Raw genomic sequence first — 22,392 nt, forward strand, 5'->3', positions numbered from 1 at the left:
TGCACTTTGCCCACCACTCTGCCAGGTCTGCGACTGGAGACTGCTGGGCAGGGGATTGTTATATAAAGTCAATATTCAATAAAAGTCAGTCAGTCACCAGGAAAGCCTGAAGATGGCAAGAAGTCAACTTGCCAAAATATCACATCTTCTAGACAGTGCCACCCAGCTGACTGCCCAGTAAATATTCAAAAGTAAGGAATATTGTTAAAGATCTACATGTACAGGTTACCTGCTCTCTACTTTAGAAAATACTGTAACCTTTCTACTTTTTGTGCAGATGTTTCTTCTACTTGCTAATACAATTTTGTCATGCTTGTATGTGTTTTTATTTAGTTGAACATTTTACTTACAGAAAGTATTGCGTAAGAAACATTCTATTCAGTGTTTTCCCTTTCTTTCCAGTATCAGTGAGCTGCAGTCACGAATAAAGGTGCACACTGTGGAAACATTAGAAGCATGCACACATGAAGTGGCTGTACCACCTAATATGGAGTATGTTCCTCTCAAACAGATATCAACAAAACCAGCAAAGGAGTACAAATTTATTTTGGATCCTTTCCAGAAGGAAGCTATACTCTGTATTGATAATAATCAGTCAGTACTAGTTTCAGCACACACATCAGCTGGGAAGACTGTTGTTGCTGAGTAAGTTAAAAGTGTAATATATTGTCAATGTTTTCTTCTTTACCATTATTGTGATTCATATATGTAAGTAGGAGGAGGAATGCCTTTCTTGAAACTCAAATTGTTAAATTGATTAGATTGTAATAGATAGTTATGAACCACATATTCTGTACCAGAAGAGCATGCCCCAGATCCACCATATTAAACTGTAATAGTAACTAACCAGATGACTTTTTAACTTCCCTCCGTTTCATTTCACTGACACCCGATTACATCTAGATTCACTATTTCATTTTCCATTCCCCCTGCAGGTCCGGGGATTAGAATAGGTTTCCCTGCCTGTCGTAAGAGGCGACTAAAAGGAGTGTCACACATTTTGGCCTTTATGTTATGGTCCCCTGTAGGGTTTGACCTCCATTCTTCCAATTTTTTCCAAAGAGCGAACCAATTGGGGAAGGACACCTTACATGGTGCATTGTTTCCATCATGCGCTGAGACCTCTCACATCCTTCGTCAATGTGGATCTGCACTTCCGCCCTTCCTCCAGGTGTTGGGTAAGGTCACCCTCCCGCGTGTGTTTTCCTCCATCCACTGTGCAGTATCATTTTCTGCACTGACATTGCTAAAGGACTTCTTTGCACCCAATCCAGCATGGTAGACAGTCCATTAAGGTGGGGCCACCATGTGCCCTGTTGGTTGTAGTCACCTGACCACACAGGGATCGCTCTGCTGATGCCTGCGCCATTAGCTCCCCATGTATGCCAAGGAGTACCGTATTTACTCGAATCTAAGCCGCACCTGAAAAATAAGACTTGAAATAAAGGAAAAAAAATTTCCCGAATCTAAGCCTCACCTGTAATTTTAGACTCAAAATTCAAGGGGAGAGAAAAGTTTTAGGCCGCACCTCCAAATCGAAACAAAGTTGGTCCATTGGAATATGAGGCACAATTTAGGCGAATGAATGACGATACAGCTACAGTAGTTTGGTTCGATTCGTAATCATAGCAGTTAAGCTTTACCAGGTAGCCATTGCTATGCGGCAGGCGCTCCGTCCGTATTTATTCGGGTACCCTCCCTTTTTCACGTGCTTCGTCTGGTTTGAATCGATTGCTTAGTTTGCTTCGATCTGATAATTGCCGTTTTCTTTGTTATAGGTGTTTATGTCACTCTTAAGCTGAAAATGCATTACTGTACTGTGTCATGCATTGTTTGTCGCATTCTGATAGTGCGTGTTTACGGCCTGTCGCGGCTCGCGGCATGGCTTGCTTTTGTGCGTGCTACCGCCGCTTACAAAAGAAAAAGAGGAATCGTCTCATTAGTGAAACAATGGCAAGAGACTGCTATTTGTTGTTACTTACTCTGCTGCTTTCTTTGATAATGATCAACAAGAACCAAATAATAGACTGTGTATGATAGAACATGTTCTGAATGAGAGGTAGGTGAAAATTTTTCTCCGTTTGAAAATCTTTGCGGCCGCTCCTTTAGTACATCAAATTCTGCACAGAAATTAGTCATCTTAGGTTTAAAAATCTAGTCAGTTGCTGTGCTTCATTTCTGACTGTATCACTATTAGGCATAAGAATAATACGAATATAAACATGACATGATGTGTATATTCTTCCGCGTTTGCTGTTGTCTCACTCTAGTTTCGTAGTTTATTAGGCAGACAGGATTTAAATGAGATAGCAGCAAACATGAAAAATACGTGGCAAAATGTTTATATTCTTATGGTGAAGAGAATACTGCATGTGATTCACATTTCATCAGGTTCCTATTAGCAACCATCTCTCCTCACAGGTAGGAAAAAATTGAGAACGTAGAGTTGGCCATATTGACAAACATCCCAAACAGTCTTGCCAGTCAGATTTTCGTAGCACATTGAAATTCAGCTGCATTCGAAGATGAAAAATACGGAATTTGTATTTACTTCGTTGGATAACGTATGAAAATGCAGTGGTTGAAACTCGGGGCGGAGGAAAAAGCTCGTCATGCACCTCTTTTTTTTTTTTTTTAACTGGCGCAGAGGTTTTGGCACCAGTGTTTATCTTTGTGCCTACAAAGCTTGCCTGTGTAGCGCTACATACAGGGTGATTCAAAAAGAATACCAGAACTTTAGGAATTTAAAACTCTGCAACGACAAAAGGCAGAGCTAAGCACTAAGTCAGATACATCACATGATCACACTGACAGAACCACAGGCACATAGACACAGGCAACAGAGCATGCACAATGTCGGCACTAGTACAGTGTATATCCACCTTTCGCAGCAATGCAGGCTGCTATTCTCCCATGGAGACGATCGTACAGATGCTGGATGTAGTCCTGTGGAACGGCTTGCCATGCCATTTGCACCTGGCGCCTTAGTTGGACCAGCGTTCGAGCTGGACGTGCAGACCGCGTGAGACGACGCTTCATCCAGTCCCAAACATGCTCAATGGGGGACAGATCCGGAGATCTTGCTGGCCAGGGTAGTTGACTTACACCTTCTAGAGGACGTTGGGTGGCACGGGATACATGCGGACGTGCATTGTCCTGTTGGAACAGCAAGTTCCCTTGCCGGTCTAGGAATGGTAGAACGATGGGTTTGATGACGGTTTGGATGTACCGTGCACTATTCAGTGTCCCCTCGACGATCACCAGTGGTGTACGGCCAGTGTAGGAGATCGCTCCCCACACCATGATGCCGGGTGTTGGCCCTGTGTGCCTCGGTGGTATGCAGTCCTGATTGTGGCGCTCACCTGCACGGTGCCAAACACGCATACAACCATCATTGGCACCAAGGCAGAAGCGACTCTCATCGCTGAAGACGACACGTCTCCATTCGTCCCTCCATTCACACCTGTCGCGACACCACTGGAGGCGGGCTGCACGATGTTGGGGCGTGAGCGGAAGACGGCCTAACGGTGTGCGGGACCGTAGCCCAGCTTCATGGAGACGGTTGCGAATGGTCCTCGCCGATACCCCAGGAGCAACAGTGTCCCTAATTTGCTGGGAAGTGGCGGTGCGGTCCCCTACGGCACTGCGTAGGATCCTACGGTCTTGGCGTGCATCCGTGCGTCGCTGCGGTCCGGTCCCAGGTCGACGGGCACGTGCACCTTCCGCCGACCATTCGCGACAACATCGATGTACTGTGGAGACCTCACGCCCCACGTGTTGAGCAATTCGGCGGTATGTCCACCCGGCCTCCTGCATGCCCACTATACGCCCTTGCTCAAAGTCCGTCAACTGCACATACGGTTCACGTCCACGCTGTCGCGGCATGCTACCAGTGTTAAAGACTGCGATGGAGCTCCGTATGCCACGGCAAACTGGCTGACACTGACGGCGGCGGTGCACAAATGCTGCGCAGCTAGCGCCATTCGACGGCCAACACCGCGGTTCCTGGTGTGTCCGCTGTGCCGTGCGTGTGATCATTGCTTGTACAGCCCTCTCGCAGTGTCCGGAGCAAGTATGGTGGGTCTGACACACCGGTGTCAATGTGTTCTTTTTTCCATTTCCAGGAGTGTAGTTGTACATTTGTTCGCTTGAGGCGCTGTTGACTAGGAGTCAGCATCAGTTGATGCTAAGATGGCGATCGCTCAACAGAAAGCTTTTTGTGTTATTGAGTACGGCAGAAGTGAATCGACGACAGTTGTTCAGCGTGCATTTCGAACGAAGTATGGTGTTAAACCTCCTGATAGGTGGTGTATTAAACATTGGTATAAACAGTTTACAGAGAATGGGTGTTTGTGCAAAGGGAAAAGTTCTGGACGGCCGAGAACGAGTGATGAAAATGTAGCACGCATCCAGCAAGCATTTGTTCGCAGCCCAGGAAAATCGACTCGCGATTTTTTCTTATGGGGGTATGTTAAGGATATGGTGTTTCGGCCACCTCTCCAAGCCACCTCTCCCAGCCACCATTGATGATTTGAAACGAGAAATAACAGCAGCTATCCAAACTGTTACACCTGATATGCTACAGAGAGTGTGGAACGAGTTGGAGTACCGGGTTGATATCGCTCGAGTGTCTGGAGGGGGCCATATTGAACATCTCTGAACTTGTTTTTGAGTGAAAAAAAACCTTTTTAAATACTCTTTGTAATGATGTATAACAGAAGGTTATATTATGTTTCTTTCATTAAATACACATTTTTAAAGTTGTGGTATTCTTTTTGAATCACCCTGTATATTCGACGGCAGAAGTTAGTTGTGGTGGCAGCTACCAACATTTTTCAGAACTTCCGCTTGCTTTGCACTCGATTCTAAGCCGCAGCCAGTTTTTTGGATTACAAAAACCGAAAAAAAGTGCGGCTTAGATTCGAGTAAATACGGTAGATGCCCGTCACCCTGTGGCATTGGGACTCCCAGCAATGGCCATTGGCCATCGTGCCAGATTGGCCTTTGCTGTGGCTTGGTGGCATCCGTGGGGAGGTCCCCTGGTTGGCAGCGAAGCTCATTCACCCCGGTACCACATATGTACGAAAGTTGATGGGGAATCTGTTGTCAATGAAACCTCAGTTTTTTGTGGAGTATTTAGAGGACAAGTGTGGGGAGATGGAAGTCTTCTCCAAAATGCGGTCAGGGTCGGTCTTGCCCAATACAGCATCCTCTGCCCAGTCATGGGCACTACTGGCCTGTGAAGCTGGGGGATGTTTCTGTTTGAGTCACGCCCCATAAGATCTTAAATATGGTCCAGGGCAACATATTTCAGAGGGACCTTCTTTTGCAGTCTGACAATGAGCTGCGTGCCAACTTAGAGCAGTGAGGTGTCCAGTTCATCTGACATGTCCACCTGTGTCCAAGGGATAATCAGGTTGCTACCAGTGCCTTCATCTTGGCATTTAAGGTTGGCACATTACCCGACAAGGTCAAAGTGATGGTCTACCACTGTGACGTAAAGCCATATATCCCTCCCCCGATGCAGTGCTTTAGGTGCTGGAAGTTCGGCCATATGTCTTCCTGCTGTATTTCCAGTGTCACCTGTCGGTATTGTGGACGTCCTTCACATCCCAATACTCAATGTGCCCCGCCTCCTATCTGTGTCAACTGCAGAGAGCACCATTCGCCTTGCTCACCAGACTGCAGGATTCTCCAGAAAGAAAGAAAACTAATGGAATACAAGCCCCTGGACCAACTGGCCTACACTGAGGCTAAGAGAAAATATGAGAGGCTACATCCTGTGCAACGTACACCACTGCCACGACAACGGTTCTACCATCTTCCGTTCCGCCACGTTCAGTTGGCTCTCAGAGCCATCAGACTCCACCTGCCCTCTTGAAGGTGGGGGGGGGGGGCACTTCTATCCCTGTCGGTGCTGCACAACCTACTTCAAGAGAAACCCCCCCACCATCAGGTATGTCAGTCCCCACTTCTCAGCCAGAGAAGCGGAGGTCTTCTTTGGTTCCATTCGCCAGGGAGGGATACCTTGGGTCACTCCCTTCCCAGGTTCCTACCAATGGTAAAGCTGACACCCGCCAGTGGCTGAAGTAACCACAGGTAGCTGGTCATAGGGCTTTACAGTCTTCCTCAGTCCCTGAGACTGAATCAGTGAAGCCCTCCCAGCCGGACAAACTTAAGGAGCAGTGAGAGAAACCTAAAAAGAAAAAGACCCCCAAGAACAAAGGCACTGTGGTGGCATCCACACCACCACTACCTACAAGCTCTGTGTCTGAGGATGAGGTGGCGATTCTGGTGTCCACTAAGGACATAGATATTGCTAGGCCCTTAGACACCATGTATGTCGATCACACAGGTACTCATCTGGTGGAAGCAGGTGACCCTGAGGTAGTGACCAGTTCCCCATCTTCCTGTCACTCCCCCAGCATCATGCTCATGGAAACCTACCCAGATGGGCTTTAAACAAGCTGAATCTCCTCCACATGATGCCATTGGTGTTGTCATTGAGCAGGTCACTTGAATGAGTGTTCCATGCCTTCCCGGTCTCATGATCGCGTAATCCTCCAGTGGAATTGCAGCGGTTTTTTCCGCCACCTGGTGGGGCTAAGGCAGTTGTTACGCTTTACACCTGCTTTCTGCATTGCCCTCCAGGAAACCTGGTTCCCAGCAATGCGGACCCCTGCCCTCCGTGGCTATAAGGGATATTACAGTAACTGTAGCTGTGGTGTCACCGCCAGACACCACACTTGCTAGGTGGCAGCTTTAAATCGGCCTCGGTCCATTAGTACATGCCGGACCCGCGTGTCGCCACTGTCAGTGATCGCAGACCGAGCGCCACCACACGGCAGGTCTAGAGAGACGTACTAGGACTCGTCCCAGTTGTACGACGATTTTGCTAGCGACTACACTGACGAAGCCTTTCTCTCATTTGCCGAGAGATAGTTAGAATAGCCTTCAGATAAGTCCATGGCTACGACCTAGCAAGGCGCCATTAACCAATTCTAGAGAGAGTCTCACTTGTATCATCAAGAATGCTGTATACAAATGATGGATTAAAGTTAAGTATTCCAGCAGCTACGTACTTTTCTTATAGCATTCATTACGTATCCTGTTTCAGACATAACGCCAGCCGGCGTGTGTAAACGCGTGCCTTTCGGTTACCCATCACTCTGGACTGGCTGTCTTGTCAGTCCGCAACAGTAGCGACCATAATAGTGTCAGGTGGAGTTTGCGTTTGTCCCAAACTCGGTACGTAGTGAACCTGTGTCCCTTCAAACCCATCTTGAAGCTGTGGCTGCCAGGATAAGGACGACACAGGAAATAACTGTCTGCAGTGTATATCTTACTCCAGATGGTGCAGTGCCCCTGAATGTATTGGCTGCACTGATTGATCAACTCCCTAAATCTTTAGAATTTTTTGGAGATTTTAATGCGCATAATGTCTTGTGGTGTGGTGCCATGCTTACTGGTCGAGGTAGGGAGGTCGAAAATTTACTGTCACAACTCGACCTTGACCTCGACGTCAACCTCTGCCTCTTAAATACAGGTGCCCCCACACATTTCAGTGTGGCACACGGCACATATTCGGCCATTGATCTCTCGGTTTTGCAGTCCTGGTCTTCTCCCATCTATCCACTGGAGAGCACATGATGACCTGTGTGGTAGTGACCAGTTCCCAGTCTTCCTGTCACTCCCCCGGTATCATACCCACGGACACCTATCCAGATGGGCTTGAAACAAGCTGAATCTCCTCCACATGATGCCATTGATGTGGTTGTTGAGCAGGTCACTACATTGATTGTTCCTGCGGCAGAAAACACAATCCCTCATTCTTTAGGGTGCCCCTGGCGAAAGACAGTCCCTTGGTGGATGCTGGGAGTCACTAAGGCAATTAAAGAGCGCCGGCAAGCTCTAAAGCGACATAAGTGGCACCCTTCCCATCAGAAACAGGAGTGTTGGGATAGGTATGTGTCAACCATTTGGTGCCATACATCACCTTCCCAAGTTTGGATGAAGATCAGACGTCTTTTTGGATACCAGACCCCAACAGGTGTCCCTGGCATTAACATCAATGGTGTGTTATCTAACGACGCAAATGCAATTGCCGAGCACTTCACTGAGCGTTATGCTCGAGCCTCTGTGTTGGAGAACTATGCTCCAGCTTTCGCACCCTCAAACGGCGGATGGAAAGGAAAGTCTTCTCATTAACTACACACCACAGTGCACCCTATAATGTCCCATTTACAGAGTGAGAGCTCCTCAGCGCCCTTGCACATTGCCCTGACACAGCTCCTGGGCCGGATTGGATCAACAGTCAGATGATTAAACATCTCTTGTCTGACCACAAGTGACATCTTCTCATCATCTTCAACCGGATCTGGTGTGATGCCTCCTTTCCATCGCAATGGCTGGACGGCACCATCATTCCGGTGCTCAAATCCGGTCAAAACCCGCTTGATGTGGATCGCTACTGGCCCATCAGCCTCACCAACTTTCTTTGTAAGCTGCTGGAACAAATGGTGTCGACAATTGGGTTGGGTCCTGGAGTCATGTGGCCTACTGGCTCCATGTCAGGGCTGATTCCGCCAGGGTCACTCTACCATTGATAATCTTGTGTCCCTTGAGTCTGCCATTCGAACAACCTTTTCCAGATGCCAGCATCTGATTGCCGTCTTTTTTGACTTACGTATAGCTTATGACACGACCTGGCAACACCATATCCTTGCCACATTGTATGAGTGGGGTCTCCGGACCCTGCTCCTGATTTTTATCCAAAATTCCTGTCACTCCGTACTTTCGGTGTCCAAGTCGGTGCCTCCCATAGTTCTTCCCGTATTCAGTAGAATGGCATTTTGCAGGGCTCAGTATTGAGTGTCTCTCTATTTTTAGTGGCTATTAACGGTCTAGCAGCAGCTGTAGGGCTGACAGTCTCACCTTCTCTGTATGCGGACGACTTCTACATTTTGTACTGCTTCTCCAGTACTGGTGTTGCTGAGTGGCACCTACCGGGAGCCATTCACAAGTCACAGTCATGGGCTCTAGCCAACGGATCCCAGTTTTCAACTGTGAAGTCATGTGTCATGCACTTCAGTTGCCGTTGCACCATTCATGCAGAACCAGAACTTTACCTTAAAGACGTTCCACTCACTGTAGTGGAGACATATTGATTCTTAGGACTGATTTTCAACACCCGATTGACTTGTCTACCACACCTTCGTCAGCTTAAGCGAAGTGCTGGTGGCACCTCAATGTCCTCCACTGCCTGAGCAACACCAACTGGGGTGCAGATCACTCAATGCTGCTGCAGCTCTACAGAGCCTTTGTTCAATCCTGCTGTGACTATAGGAGTCTGGTTTATGGTTCGGCAATGCCCTCAGTGTTGCATTCACTCGACCTAGTGCACCACTGGCGGTCCAGGTCAAGGCATAAGATTGCGGTTCACATCTGGTCCCTTCTGTCTGAACTGGAGTCCTTCCCATTACCACCTCTCGTGGAGACCCATTCATGTACACCGCCATGGTGTATACCTATGCCACAGATTCTTCTGGACCTTTCGCATGGCCCTAAGGACTCCGTTAACCCTGCGGCTCTCCACTATCACTTCCTCTCGATTCTCAACATATACCTGAGCGATGAAGTGGTTTACACTGACGGCTCGATGGCTGATGGTCATGTAGGCTTTAGGACATATTGAACAGCTCTCCTGGCCATATGGCTGCAGTGTTTTCACTGCAGAAATGGCGGCCATATCTTGTGATCTTGAGCACATCTGCTCGTGCCCTGGCATGTCATTTCTCCTAAGTACTGACTCCTTGAGCAGCCTACAAGCTATCGACCAGTGTTACCCTCATTGTCCTTTGGTAGCATCCATTCAGGAGTCCATCTATGCCCTGGAACAGTCCCACTGTTCATGGTGTTTGTGTGGATCCCAGGACACTTTGGAATCCCAGGCAACAAACTTGCCGACAGGCTGGCCAAACAGGCTACGCGGAAACCGCTTCTGGAGATGGGCATCTGCAAAACTGACCTGTGTTCTGTCTTACACCGCAGGATTTTTCGGCTTTGGGAGACAGAATGGCATAACAGTACACACAACAAACTGCATGTCATTAAGGAGACTACGAATGTGTGGAAGTCTCCCATGCGGTCCTCCTGCAGGGAATCAGTTGTCCTCTGCCGCATTGGCCATACATGGCTAACGCATTGTTACCTCTTGCGTCACGAGGACCCCTCTCAGTGTCGCTGTGGCTCACAAATGATGGTCGTCCACCTCTTGCTGGACTGCCCACTTTTAGCCACTCTGCGGCGGACTTTCAACTTTCCCAGCACCCTACCTTCAGTGTTGGGCGACAATGCCTCAACAGCATCTTTAGTTTTACATTTTACTCGTTAGAGTGGGTTTTATCATTTGATCTAAGGTTTAGTGCATGTCCTTTGTCCCTCTGTGTCCTCCACCCTAGTGCTTTCGGGGTGGAGGTTTTAATGTGTTGCAGAGTGACTCGCTTCTCCTTTTTACTCTCATGATCAGTCAGCCACGGCAGTCTGCTCCCTTGTTATCTCTTCTACATGTTTCTTGTGTCTCAGTGGTTTTCTTGTCTGATTTTGTCTATTTTAGTGTTTGTTACCCTTCTGTCATTCTTGTGGTTTTCTCCTTTTTTTCCAGCTGTGTTCTGTATGTCTCGATTATTTTACTCCCACCTTTGTGGAATTATTTTAATCGGAATGAGGGACCAGTGACCTAGAAGTTTGGTCACTCCCCCCCTCTTTTAAACTAACCAACCAATTGTTTCCATTTTCAGATTTTATGGCTTCCATAAAACATTCAGACGTCTGAATGGGATTTGTTATGGTTAGGAAGGTAGGTAGGGCAAAAACTGAGTTACGGTGAACAGTTCAGTGACAGGATTGTACTGTTCTACAACTACTATAGTTCAGTCACAAGCTGATGTCACAAAGAAATGGTGATTAGGTAGAGTGAATACACGAGGGAATTGAAAGGTTAACTCAGTGTGTTTAGAGAAGTGAAACTCTAGTAATCAGGGAAAACTGGAACTCCATACTAGGAAATGAATAAAAGTGGGGTTACAAGTAAATATAGACTCAGAAATAGAAATGAGAGAGGAGAACGCCTCTATGATTTCTGCAATAAATGTTGGCTTCTTGTTGTTGTTGTTGTTGTTGATGCGGCTCTCCATGCTACTCTATCCTGTGCAAGCTTCTTCATCTCCCAATACTTACTGCAACCTACATCCTTCTGAATCTGCTTAGTGTATTCATCTCTTGGTCTCCCTCTACGATTTTTACTCTCCGCACTGCCCTCCAATACTAATTTTGTGATCCCTTGATGCCTCAGAACATGTCCCACCAACCGGTCCCTTCTTCTTGTCAACTTGTGCCACAAACTCCTCTTCTCCCCAATTATATTCAATACCTCCTCATTAGTTATGTGATCTAACCACCTAATCTTCAGCATTCTTCTGTAGCACCACATTTCGAAAGGTTCTAGTCTCTTCTTGTCCAAACTATTTATCATCCATGTTTCACTTCCATACATGGCTACACTTCATACAAATACTTTCAGAAACGACTTCCTGACACTTAAATCTATAATCGATGTTAACAAATTTCTCTTCTTCAGAAACAATTTCCTTGCCATTGCGAGTCTACATTTTATATCCCCTCTACTTCGACCATCATCAGTTATTTTGCTTCCCAAATAGCAAAACTCCTTTACTACTTTAAGTGTCTCATTTCCTAATCAAATTCCCTCAGCATCACATGACTTAATTAGACTACATTCCATTATCCTTATTTTGCTTTTGTTGATGTTCATCTTGTATCCTCCTTTGAAGACACTGTCCATTCCGTTCAGCTGCTCTTCCAGGTCCTTTGCTGTCTCTGACAGAATTACTATGTCATCAGCAAACCTCAGAGTTTTTATTTCTTCTCCATGGATTTTAATTCCTAATTTTTCTTTCGTTTCCTTTATTGCTTGCTCAATATACAGATTGAATAACATCAGGAAGAGGCTACAACCCTGTCTCACTCCCTTCCCAACCACTGCTTCCCTTTCATATCCCTCGACCCTTATAGCTGCCATCTGGTTTCTGTACAAATTGTAAATAGCCTTTCGTTCCCTGTATTTTACCCCTGCCACCTTTAGAATTTGAAAGAGAGTATTCCAGTCAACATTGTCAAAAGCTTTCTCTAAGTCTACAAATGATATGAACGTAGGTTTGCCTTTCCTTAATCTTTCTTCTAAGATAAGTCATAAGGTCAGTATTGCCTCACGTGTTCCAACATTTCTACGGAATCCAAACTGATCTTCCCCGAGGTCAGCTTCTACCAGTTTTTCCATTCGTCTGTATAGAATTCGCGTTAGTATTTTGCAGCTGTGACTTATTAAACTGATGGTCTGGTAATTTTCACATCTGTCAACACCTGCTTTCTTTGGGATTGGAATTATTATATTCTTCTTGAAGTCTGAGGGTATTTTGCTTGTCTCATACGTCTTGCTCACCAGATGGTAGAGTTTTGTCAGGACTGGCTCTCCCAAGGCCGTCAGTAGTTCTAATGGAATGTTGTCTACTCCCGGGGCCTTGTTTCGACTCAGGTCTTTCAGTGCTCTGTCAAACTCTTCACGCAGTATCGTATCTCCCATTTCATCTTCATCTACATCCTCTTCCATTTCCATAATATTGTCCTCAAGTACATCACCCTTGTACTGACCCTCTATATACTCCTTCCACCTTTCTGCTTTCCCTTCTTTGCTTAGAACTGGGTTTCCATCTGAGCTCTTGATATTTATACAAGTGGTTCTCTTTTCTCCAAAGGTCTCTTTAATTTTCCTGTAGGCAGTACCTATCTTACCCCTAGTGAGATAAGCCTCTACATCCTTACATTTGTCCTCTAGCCATCCCTGCTTAGCCATTTTGCACTTCCTGTCAATCTCATTTTTGAGACGTTTGTATTCCTTTTTGCCTGCTTCATTTACTGCATTTTTATATTTTCTCCTTTCATCAATTAAATTCAATATATCTTCTGTTACCCAAGGATTTCTACTAGCCTTCGTCTTTTTACCTACTTGATCCTCTGCTGCCTTCACTACTACATCCCTCAAAGCTACCCATTCTTTCTGTACTGTATTTGTTTCCCCCATTCCTGTCAATGGTTCCCTTATGCTCTCGCTGAAACTCTGTACAACCTCTGGTTTAATCAATTTATCCAGGTCCCATCTCCTTAAATTCCCACCTTTTTGCAGTTTCTTCAGTTTTAATCTACAGTTCATAACCAATAGATTGTGGTCAGTCCACATCTGCCCCTGGAAATGTCTTACAATGTAAAACCTGGTTCCTAAATCTCTGTCTTACCATTATATAATCTCTGATACCTTCTAGTATCTCCAGGATTCTTCCATGTATACAACCGTCTTTTGTGATTCTTAAACCAAGTGTTAGCTATGATTATGTTGTGCTCTGTGCAAAATTATACCAGATGGCTTCCTCTTTCATTTCTTACCCCCAATCCATATTCACCCACTATGTTTCCTTCCCTCCCTTTTCCTACTCTCGAATTCCAGTCACCCATGACTATTAAATTTTTGTCTCCCTTCACTACCTGAATAATTTCTTTTATCTCATCGTGCATTTCATCAGTTTCTTCATCATCTGCAGAGCTAGTTGGCATATAAACTTATACTACTGTAGTGGGCATTTGCTTCTTGTCTATCTTGGCCACAATAATGCGTTCACTATGCTGTTTGTAGTAGCTTCCCCACACTCCTGTTTTTTTATTCATTATTAAACCTACTCCTGCATTACCCCTATATGATTTTGGTATTTATAACCCTGTATTCACCTGACCAAATGTCTTGTTCCTCCTGCCACCAAACTTTGCTAATTCCCACTATATCTTACTTTAACCTATCCATTTCCCTTTTTAAATTTTCTAACCTACCTGCGCAATTAAGGGATCTGACATTCCACGCTCCAATCCGTAGAACGCCAGTTTTCTTTCTCCTGATAACGACGTCCTCCTGAGTAGTCCCCGCCTGGAGATCCGAATGGGGGACTATTTTACCTCTGGAATATTTTACCCAAGAGGACGCCATTATCATTTAACCTGTATGGTTAAAGCTGGATGCCCTCGGGAAAAATTACGGCTGTAGTTTCCCCTTACTTTCAGCCGTTCACAGTAGCAGCACAGCAAGGCCGTTTTGGTTAGTGTTACAAGGCCAGATCAGTAATTTTCACATCTGTCAACACTTGCTTTCCTTGGGATTGGAATTATTATATTCTTCTTGAAGTCTGAGGGAATTTCGCCTGTCTGATACAATTTGCTCACCAAATGGTAGAGTTTTGTCAGGGCTGGCTCTCCCAAGGCTATCAGTAGTTCTAACGGAATGTTGTCTACTCCTAGGGCCTTGTTTCGACTTAGATCTTTCAGTGCTCTGTCAAACTCTTCAAATAGATCATATCTCCCATTTCATCTGCCGTCCCAAGTGGCCAAGCAGTTCTAGGCGCTACAGTCTGGAACTGCGCGACCGCTACGGTTGCAGGTTTGAATCCTGCCCGAGACATGGATGTGTGTGATGTCCTTAGGTTTGTTAGGTTTAAGTAGTTCTAAGTTCTAGGGGACTGATGACCTCAGAAGTTAAGTTCCATAGTGCTCAGAGCCATTTTTTTCCCATTTCATCTTCATCTTCTTCCATTTTCGTAATATTGCCCTCAAGTATATCGCCGTTGTATAGACCCTCTATATACTCCATCCACCTTTCTGCCTTCCCTTCTTTGCTTAGAACTGGTTTCTCATCTGAGCTCTTGATATTCATGCAAGTGGTTCTCTTTTCTCCAAAGGTCTCTTTAATTTTCTGTTGGCAGTATCTAACTTACCCCTAGTGATATATGTCTCTATATCTTTACATTTGTCCTCTAGCCATTCCTGTTTAGCCATTTTGCACTTCCTGTCGATCTCATTTTTGAGGCTTTTGTATTCCTTTGTGCGTGTTTCATTTACTGCATCTTTATATTTTCTGTTTTTGTCAGTTAAATTCAATATCTCTTCTTTTACCCAAGGATTTCTAGTAGCCCTCGTCTTTTTACATGCTCAATCCTCTGCTGCCTTCACTATTTCATCTTTCAAAGCTCCCTGTTCTTCTTCTACTGTATTTCTTTTCCGCATTCTTGTCAAATATTCCCTAATGCTCTCTCTGAAACTCTCTACAACCTCTGGTTCTGTTAGTTTATCCAGATCCATCTCCTTAAATTCCCCCCTTTTTGCAGTTTCATTAGTTTTATTCTACAGTTCATAATCAATCGATTGTGGCCGTAGTGCACATCTGCCCCTGGAAATGTCTTGCAGTTTAAAACCTGGTTCCTGGATCTCTGTCTTACCATTACGTAATCTACCTGAAACCTTCCAGTGTCTTCAGGCCTCATCTTTCGTGATTCGCAAACCAAGTGTTACCTATGATTAAGTCATGCTCTTTGCAAAATTCTACCAGATGGCTTCTTCTTTCATACCATGCCACCATTTCATATTCACCTACTACCTTTTCTTCTCTTCCTTTTCATACTATCGAATTCCAATACCCCCATGACTACTAAATTTTTGTCTCCCGTCACTATCTGAATAATTTCTTTCATCGTATCATACATTTCTTCAATCTCTTCGTCATCTGCAGAGCTATTTGGCATATAAACTTGTACTACTGTGGTAGGCATGGGCTTCATGTCTATCTTGGCTACAATAATGTGTTCACTATGCCGTTTGTAGTAGCTTACCTGCGCTCCTATTTTTTTATTCATTATTAAACCTAATCTTGCTCTACCCTAATATGATTTTGTATTTATAACACTGTATTCACCTGACCGAAGTCTTGCTCCTCCTGCCACCGAACTTCACTAATTCCCACCATATTAATGTATCCATTTCCCTTTTTAAATTTTCTAACCTACCTGCCCGATTATGGTATCTGACATTCTACACTCTGATCCGTAGAACACCAGTTTTGTTTCTGCTGATAATGACGTCCTCCTTAGTAGGAGATCTGAATGGGGGCTATTTTTCCTCCGAAATATTTTACTCAAGAGGACGCCATCATCATTTAACTGTACAGTAAAACTGCATGCCCTCGGAAAGAATTAAGGCTGTAGTTTCCTGTTACTTTCAGTCATTGGCAGTACCAGCACAGCAAGGCTGTTTTTGTTAATGTTACAAGGCCAGATCAGTCAATCATCCAGACTGTTGCCCCTGCACCTACTGAAAAGCCTGCTGCCATTCTTCAGGAACCATACATTTGTCTGGCATCTCAGCAGATACCTCTCCATTGCGGTAGCACCTACGGTATGGCTATCTGTATCGCTGAGGCACACAAGTCTCCCCACCACCAACAAGGTCCATGGTTCATGGGGGAAGATCTGGCTATTATGGATTATAAAGTTGGTTACTGGTTTTCATATGTATTTCTTGTATGTTTTTTGGAATATGAAACATTTTCTTCAGATATCATTTTGTATTCCGATGGCTCTGATGTTATAGTTTGGTTGTGAGTTGGCAAAGTGTATGAATGTGAGCGGAAAATAACTGCTAGTGGTGACAGACTGATCTGTAGCACAGCCCGAGGTAGAAGTGAGGTTGACATGTTACATTTTGTTGTGAGGCGGTGAAGTCAGCAAATGTGACTGAAGAAAAACTGGCTGTAGTGACAGCTGATCTGTAGTGTAGCCCAATAATTGTTTCAAAAATTTGGTAGGCTATTTTCAAAAATCCCATTTTAAATTTTACAGATTGTTCTGCTGTATGAATCAGCAGTCCGCGCTATCTATTCCATTTCCCTGCCATGTTATTTCGTATACTCCACATCAGGAAAACGTATATCGAACATCATTTTCTTATTGGTTCCACCATCTTGTCTAATCATCTGACTTTTCATTCATCATGTTCATTTTCCATCATTCATCATGCAAACAGTTACCAACTGTGGAATGCAAGGGAAAAGCTCAAAAACATAAGTGCACTTTTACATAAAATGAAAGCTGAGGGAGAAATTTTTAAACATTGTTGAAAATTATTAGTATCACATCTGAAGGCTGCTCCACATATATGTCACTGCGCAGCTGAAAATTTTCTCCATCAGGGGACATTACAAATGGGTGCAGAAAAAAATATGAAGAAATCAAAAACGAAGTAGATGGTTTGAAAGGCACCTTCATTGTATAGAAAAAACAAACAACTTTCAGAGGAATTAAAAACAAAGGTGTTAAGATAAAGAGTGCAAAAGAAATTCCATTCTTAAACAGCAAGAGGGAGAGTAGAAGTAGCACATTTATGGTGTCTGTGAGTGGAGAAACTGCCTGCTGAATCGATAGAAAATTCTAATTCAGTAGCACCACCAATCAGCACTTTCATACATTGATTTAGTTTTGCATAAATTATTACCCAGTCCTAAATGTCATGTGTTGCGTGGCACCACGATCTTGGTAGCAAGTGTTTTCTCTGTCAGACTGCAGATTTATGTCATTTATGTTGGCTACAGGAAATTCAACAGTGACATATGCTTTTCTTTTGAAACCTTTTGATTCTTTGCTGTCTGTTTTTCACTTGTGCATTTCTGCCTAATGTTGTATTTGGACATTTCCTGTCAAAGTGACTCTCCTGTTTGCAGTTGTTGCATGAATAATTGTGTTTACAATATGCTGACTAATTACCACATGATATATACCTGCACTGTTTCTTTACATGCCTGTTTTTGCCACATTTGAAACATTTAACTGTAGACTTTTCCTGCCGACTTGCTTTGAAAAGAGGTTTACTTTGTTTTGAGTTGAAAGCATTTCGGGACACGTTTGACTGTTCTATCTTTTCACAGATAAAGACTTTCAAATAATGTGTTGAGATTTTTGTTGGATGCTGCTACATTACCCCATGCGGTACAGAAGTGGTTAAGTTTTGGTGCTAACATTTTGAGAATTCGTGACATAATCCACCTGTTTCACAGCTTTACCTTCTGCCACTAAATCTTCCGCATATTCTTGAATATGCATACAGTTCTGCACAGCTGACTTACTAGTATCATATTTGTAAATCCCGTATTACACGATGCGTCTAAACCTTACACCTATGCACCAGCACCCCTAACGTGCACACCTGTGAATACAGACTAGTTCACTGCCGACCTATTACACCATCCACGTAGAATGTACCTAGTGCGCATGCACAGCAGCAGATGATACGCACGAAAAGAAAATAGAACTGTCTGATGTCTTGTAAAGTCATTCGTTCTACCGCCGGCAACTCAAGGGGGACTGTATGATATACTGGAACATCGTATGTTCAGATTATTTCTATGCACTCAACGTTGCTATTTAATAAGAAATTATTTTTTATCATTATTAATTAAGTAATGGTTTCTCTATTATGTAGGTTAGTATTGTTCTGAATTAGAGACTCAACAGTTTTATATTGTGACACTTGGTTACACAGGTATGTGTACAGCGAAATTTACATTTATACAGCATATTGCACATGGAGGACCCACTCATTTTTGGAACTATTGCCCTGGCAGTGACTGTAAATCTTCGGATTAGGGCAGAACGGTGACGAAAACGAAAAGTCAGATGTTGTTGAGTTCAACCCTGACTGAAAAGAAAGGATACAGGCAGGGGAATATATTCACTGTTAATGAAAGAACTGAGACCCGAAGATCCACAAGAATTTTGGAACTTCGTTAGGATGGACATGACCTGTTTTGAGAAGCTGCTGTCTGTGATAGAAAATGGAATCAGAAAGTGTGACACAGTCATGAGGGAGGCTATCTCACCTTCTCGAAAGTAAGAATTAAATCATATGTTTATACATTTTGTGATCATACCAGCCTAGATCACTGATAAAATACTGGTAAACACCCTGTTATGTTGTAGGCTGGTTGTAACATTACGTTTCCTGGCAAATGGGGAATCTTTTACAAGTCTTGACTTTTAGCCACAAAATAGCTCAGCCCACCATTTCAAAAGTTGTTGTGGATGTATGCACTGCAGTTTGCAGCAATACTTAAAAGGTGTGCTTGTGATATTTTTCCAAGTTTTGAACATACGGTTTATAAATGCTACTGAGAGTTTTTCAGTCCTCGTCTATCAAACTGAGCGAAACTGCACAGACTTTGTTGCCTATCACTGCCAGTTTCTCTTTTCTGGCATGCTGAAATAAACAAGAGATGCAATCAAAACAAACATGAACTTTCGTAAGCTAAGGCATTATGATACAAATCGAAAATCACCGTGTGGCATTATAGGCTTATTACTCAGAAAGGAACAATTGCCGACATATTGTATTATGATGCAGCGAGTAACACATACACCCTTCCTCACTGTATGCCTGAATTAAAACACTAAATGCCTCTTTGCTCCATTTCATTTTTAGAATACAGAATAATCAATAGAAATAATGCTTTCACAAACAGCTGATATAAAAGAAAGTCTGCTGGCAAAAAAAGTTTTTACTCTGCATCTATGAAAACCTACTTACTGGGAAAAAATACGAAAAAACCGCAAAAAAACCCCAACACGAAAATCTGAAATGAGATAATATCCACCAAGCAGTAAGCAAATAACAAGCAGAAAACACTGCGGTAGCCCCTTCTGCACGTGCATGAATTATCGCTGCCTAGTGCGCATGCACGGATTGATGGCAGTTTAGAACTACTCTCTATTCTGGCACACAGATAATGTGTCTGCTAATTTTCGTAGTTTCATTCGTTCTACTGCTAGATGGCTGTCGCGCTAGACCAGTACCGTTTGTGGCGAATTGTCGTGTAATACTCGCTTAACTAAAGAAATTTCTCTGCAAACCTTCGATCATTGAATCTGGTTTGTTACCTTATAGCATTTCTAATTTTTTAAACATTTGACTAGCAGACTTACAATTTGCTTTTTCCTTGGCTATATTGCTGCTGACATTCAAACCTGTAAAAATTTGTGCCCCATAATCTTTCTCAACCCAAGACTTTACATTTAGTACAGTTCTCCTCCTATCAGTTTAACTTGCTGCCCAGTTGCTACTGAGTACAACTTTTTCGACTTTAATGTTATGTATAGTTTAAATCACCAAGAGACGTAGTTGAGATTTCCATAATGATACTCCAAAAAAGTTCCGATTGTGACTTAATAGAATCCATCGATAACAGACAAATTTACTATATGTGAACTTAGAACATGTAATGAACTTTTCTGACTGCACTTTGACTGATTATCAACAAAATTCAATGACTTTAATTCCTTGCAACTAACTTGCTGCCTAAAGCTACTTCCTATTACTTGCTAATATACAATGCATCAGTGACCTGTTTGTGTGCTCCTTTATAATAGCTGACGAATAGTTATATATCGAATTTTCTACTTGTGTGTTTCTGGGCCCATAATCTCTTGATAAATTCTTGTTGTAAGGATAAGTAACTATTTTGTTGTCTTTAAAGGAATACACTTCAGTGTAAATTATTCACTTTTAAATACTTAAACAAGAAACAATTGACAGAGCAGAATCTACTATTGCATGCAGCATTATTTAAAGTAAATAAATAAATGGAACATATCTAAAAACACCTTGAACAATATGTAACAAGAGGACATAGAAAAATAGTTAGCTCTCAACATTCCTGTGGGGTTTTTAAAATAGTTGAGGAAGTGGCAACTGCACAATTATTGAAGTTAATGTGTAGAATATAAGGGACTGGAGACAAGACGTTAGAAAAATCAAGACCCCTTCAAAGCATTTGTTGATTTAGAAAAAGCATTGGACAACATTTGATACCTAGAAAAATAGTTGTATGCTTAGGGAAAGATGTGTAATATAAAATACGTGCAAGAACCAAGAGGGAACAACAAGAATGTAAGACAAAGAGGTCAATTTTCAGATTTTTAGGCTTAAGTCATTCCACTGTTTAACCTGTATGTAGAAGAACCAAAAAGGAAGAGAAAGAAAGATTCAGAATTGAGATTAAAACTATAGGTGAAAGGATATCAGAGATTAGATTTGCTGGTGACATTGCTATCATCTCTGAAGGTGAGAAAGAAGCACAAGAACTGTTACGTGGGATGAAAAGTGTACTTGGTCCCAAATATGGATTGAGAATAAACGAAACAAAGGCGAAAGAGACGATGAGATTACTGACGAATGTAATATCACGATTGAGGACTATGTAATAAAAAGCATTCCTCATCTAAAGAATTCTACCGTTATGAAACATAGGCCTTAATTTTAGAAAGAAATTTGCGAGAAAGTTTGTCTGGAACACAGCACTGTTTAAAAGTGAATCATGAACTGTGGGAAAACTGGAAAAGAATAGAAGCATTTCAGGTGCTGAAAATTGAGGTCAGAAGTGAGATGTTTCTCTACATTCAGCTATGAAAGGTATGTGTGGAAAATACCATCTAGAAGAAGAGAGAACAAAAGGGCATGTTTCAATAAATCTGCTTGTTTTCATACCAATTAGTCAGAGACAGTAAAGTTCTATTAACTATATGTCAGGTGGGACATCGCACTTTCTGTGATCAGAAAATATGTTGCTTTTTAATTATCTTGGTATTCTGGTGTACTTCTTTCAGTATGTCACATTTAAACTTGCTTGTTGACAAATATTGAGTTGTACAACTGTTCAGTTACTAACTTGATTTGGTTCTGTCCCATCCTTCTAGCCCTTCTTTCTTCATCAATACCAAATGAGCTAATAATTAGTAACAATGTTTTTGATATGACAAAATTTTTATTTTGAATTTATATAAATGTGTACACATGTACTAGGCTCTTTGGATTGAGATTATTTTCTTAACTGTTTGACTGTGCTTGTCTTGTTAATTCATGTTACATGTTGATGTTAGTACCTATGTGCTTCATTTCCAGTTGGCGTAAAAAAGTACATGCTCAAACTTTAATTCCTAAATTATATTAAAGGTAAATGTTCTTTTGACAGGTACAGTATTGCCATGTCACTTCGTGATAAGCAGAGAGTGATTTACACAACTCCTATAAAAGCTTTGAGTAATCAGAAGTACAGAGAGTTCTATGAAGAATTTAAAGATGTTGGGCTTGTCACTGGAGATGTTACCATCAATCCATCGGCTAGTTGCCTCATTATGACAACAGAGGTATGTAACAACTTCAGATATGTAGATTTTGGTGTTCTTAGACATAGTGCCAGGTGAATTGCTGTTGAACTCTTTGGATGATTGTGATTTTGATGTAAACTTAGTACACCGTCCAGGGTGTAGATGTGTTGGATAAATACAAAAATTATTCAACCCATCTAAAACCAGGTTAGTGGCAACTGACTGTACCTCAAAATAGTAATTGTTTATTTACATCGCTATGATCATTGTGGCAGAGTTAGTGTTAGAGGGC

General features: G+C 42.9%; 1 protein-coding gene across 1 annotated transcript in view; it reads left to right on the top strand.

Moving 5' to 3' along the window:
• Window positions 1-22,392, top strand: part of LOC126187470 (exosome RNA helicase MTR4) — a 117,023-nt gene that overhangs the window by 36,316 nt on the left and 58,315 nt on the right. The window contains exons 3-4 of the mRNA XM_049928568.1: window positions 403-645; window positions 21,965-22,139. Of these exons, the coding sequence (XP_049784525.1) occupies window positions 403-645; window positions 21,965-22,139 (418 nt within the window). The remainder of the gene's footprint in view (window positions 1-402; window positions 646-21,964; window positions 22,140-22,392) is intronic.

Source organism: Schistocerca cancellata, chromosome 5, assembly GCF_023864275.1.
Source record: "Schistocerca cancellata isolate TAMUIC-IGC-003103 chromosome 5, iqSchCanc2.1, whole genome shotgun sequence".
Classification (NCBI taxonomy): domain Eukaryota; kingdom Metazoa; phylum Arthropoda; class Insecta; order Orthoptera; family Acrididae; genus Schistocerca; species Schistocerca cancellata.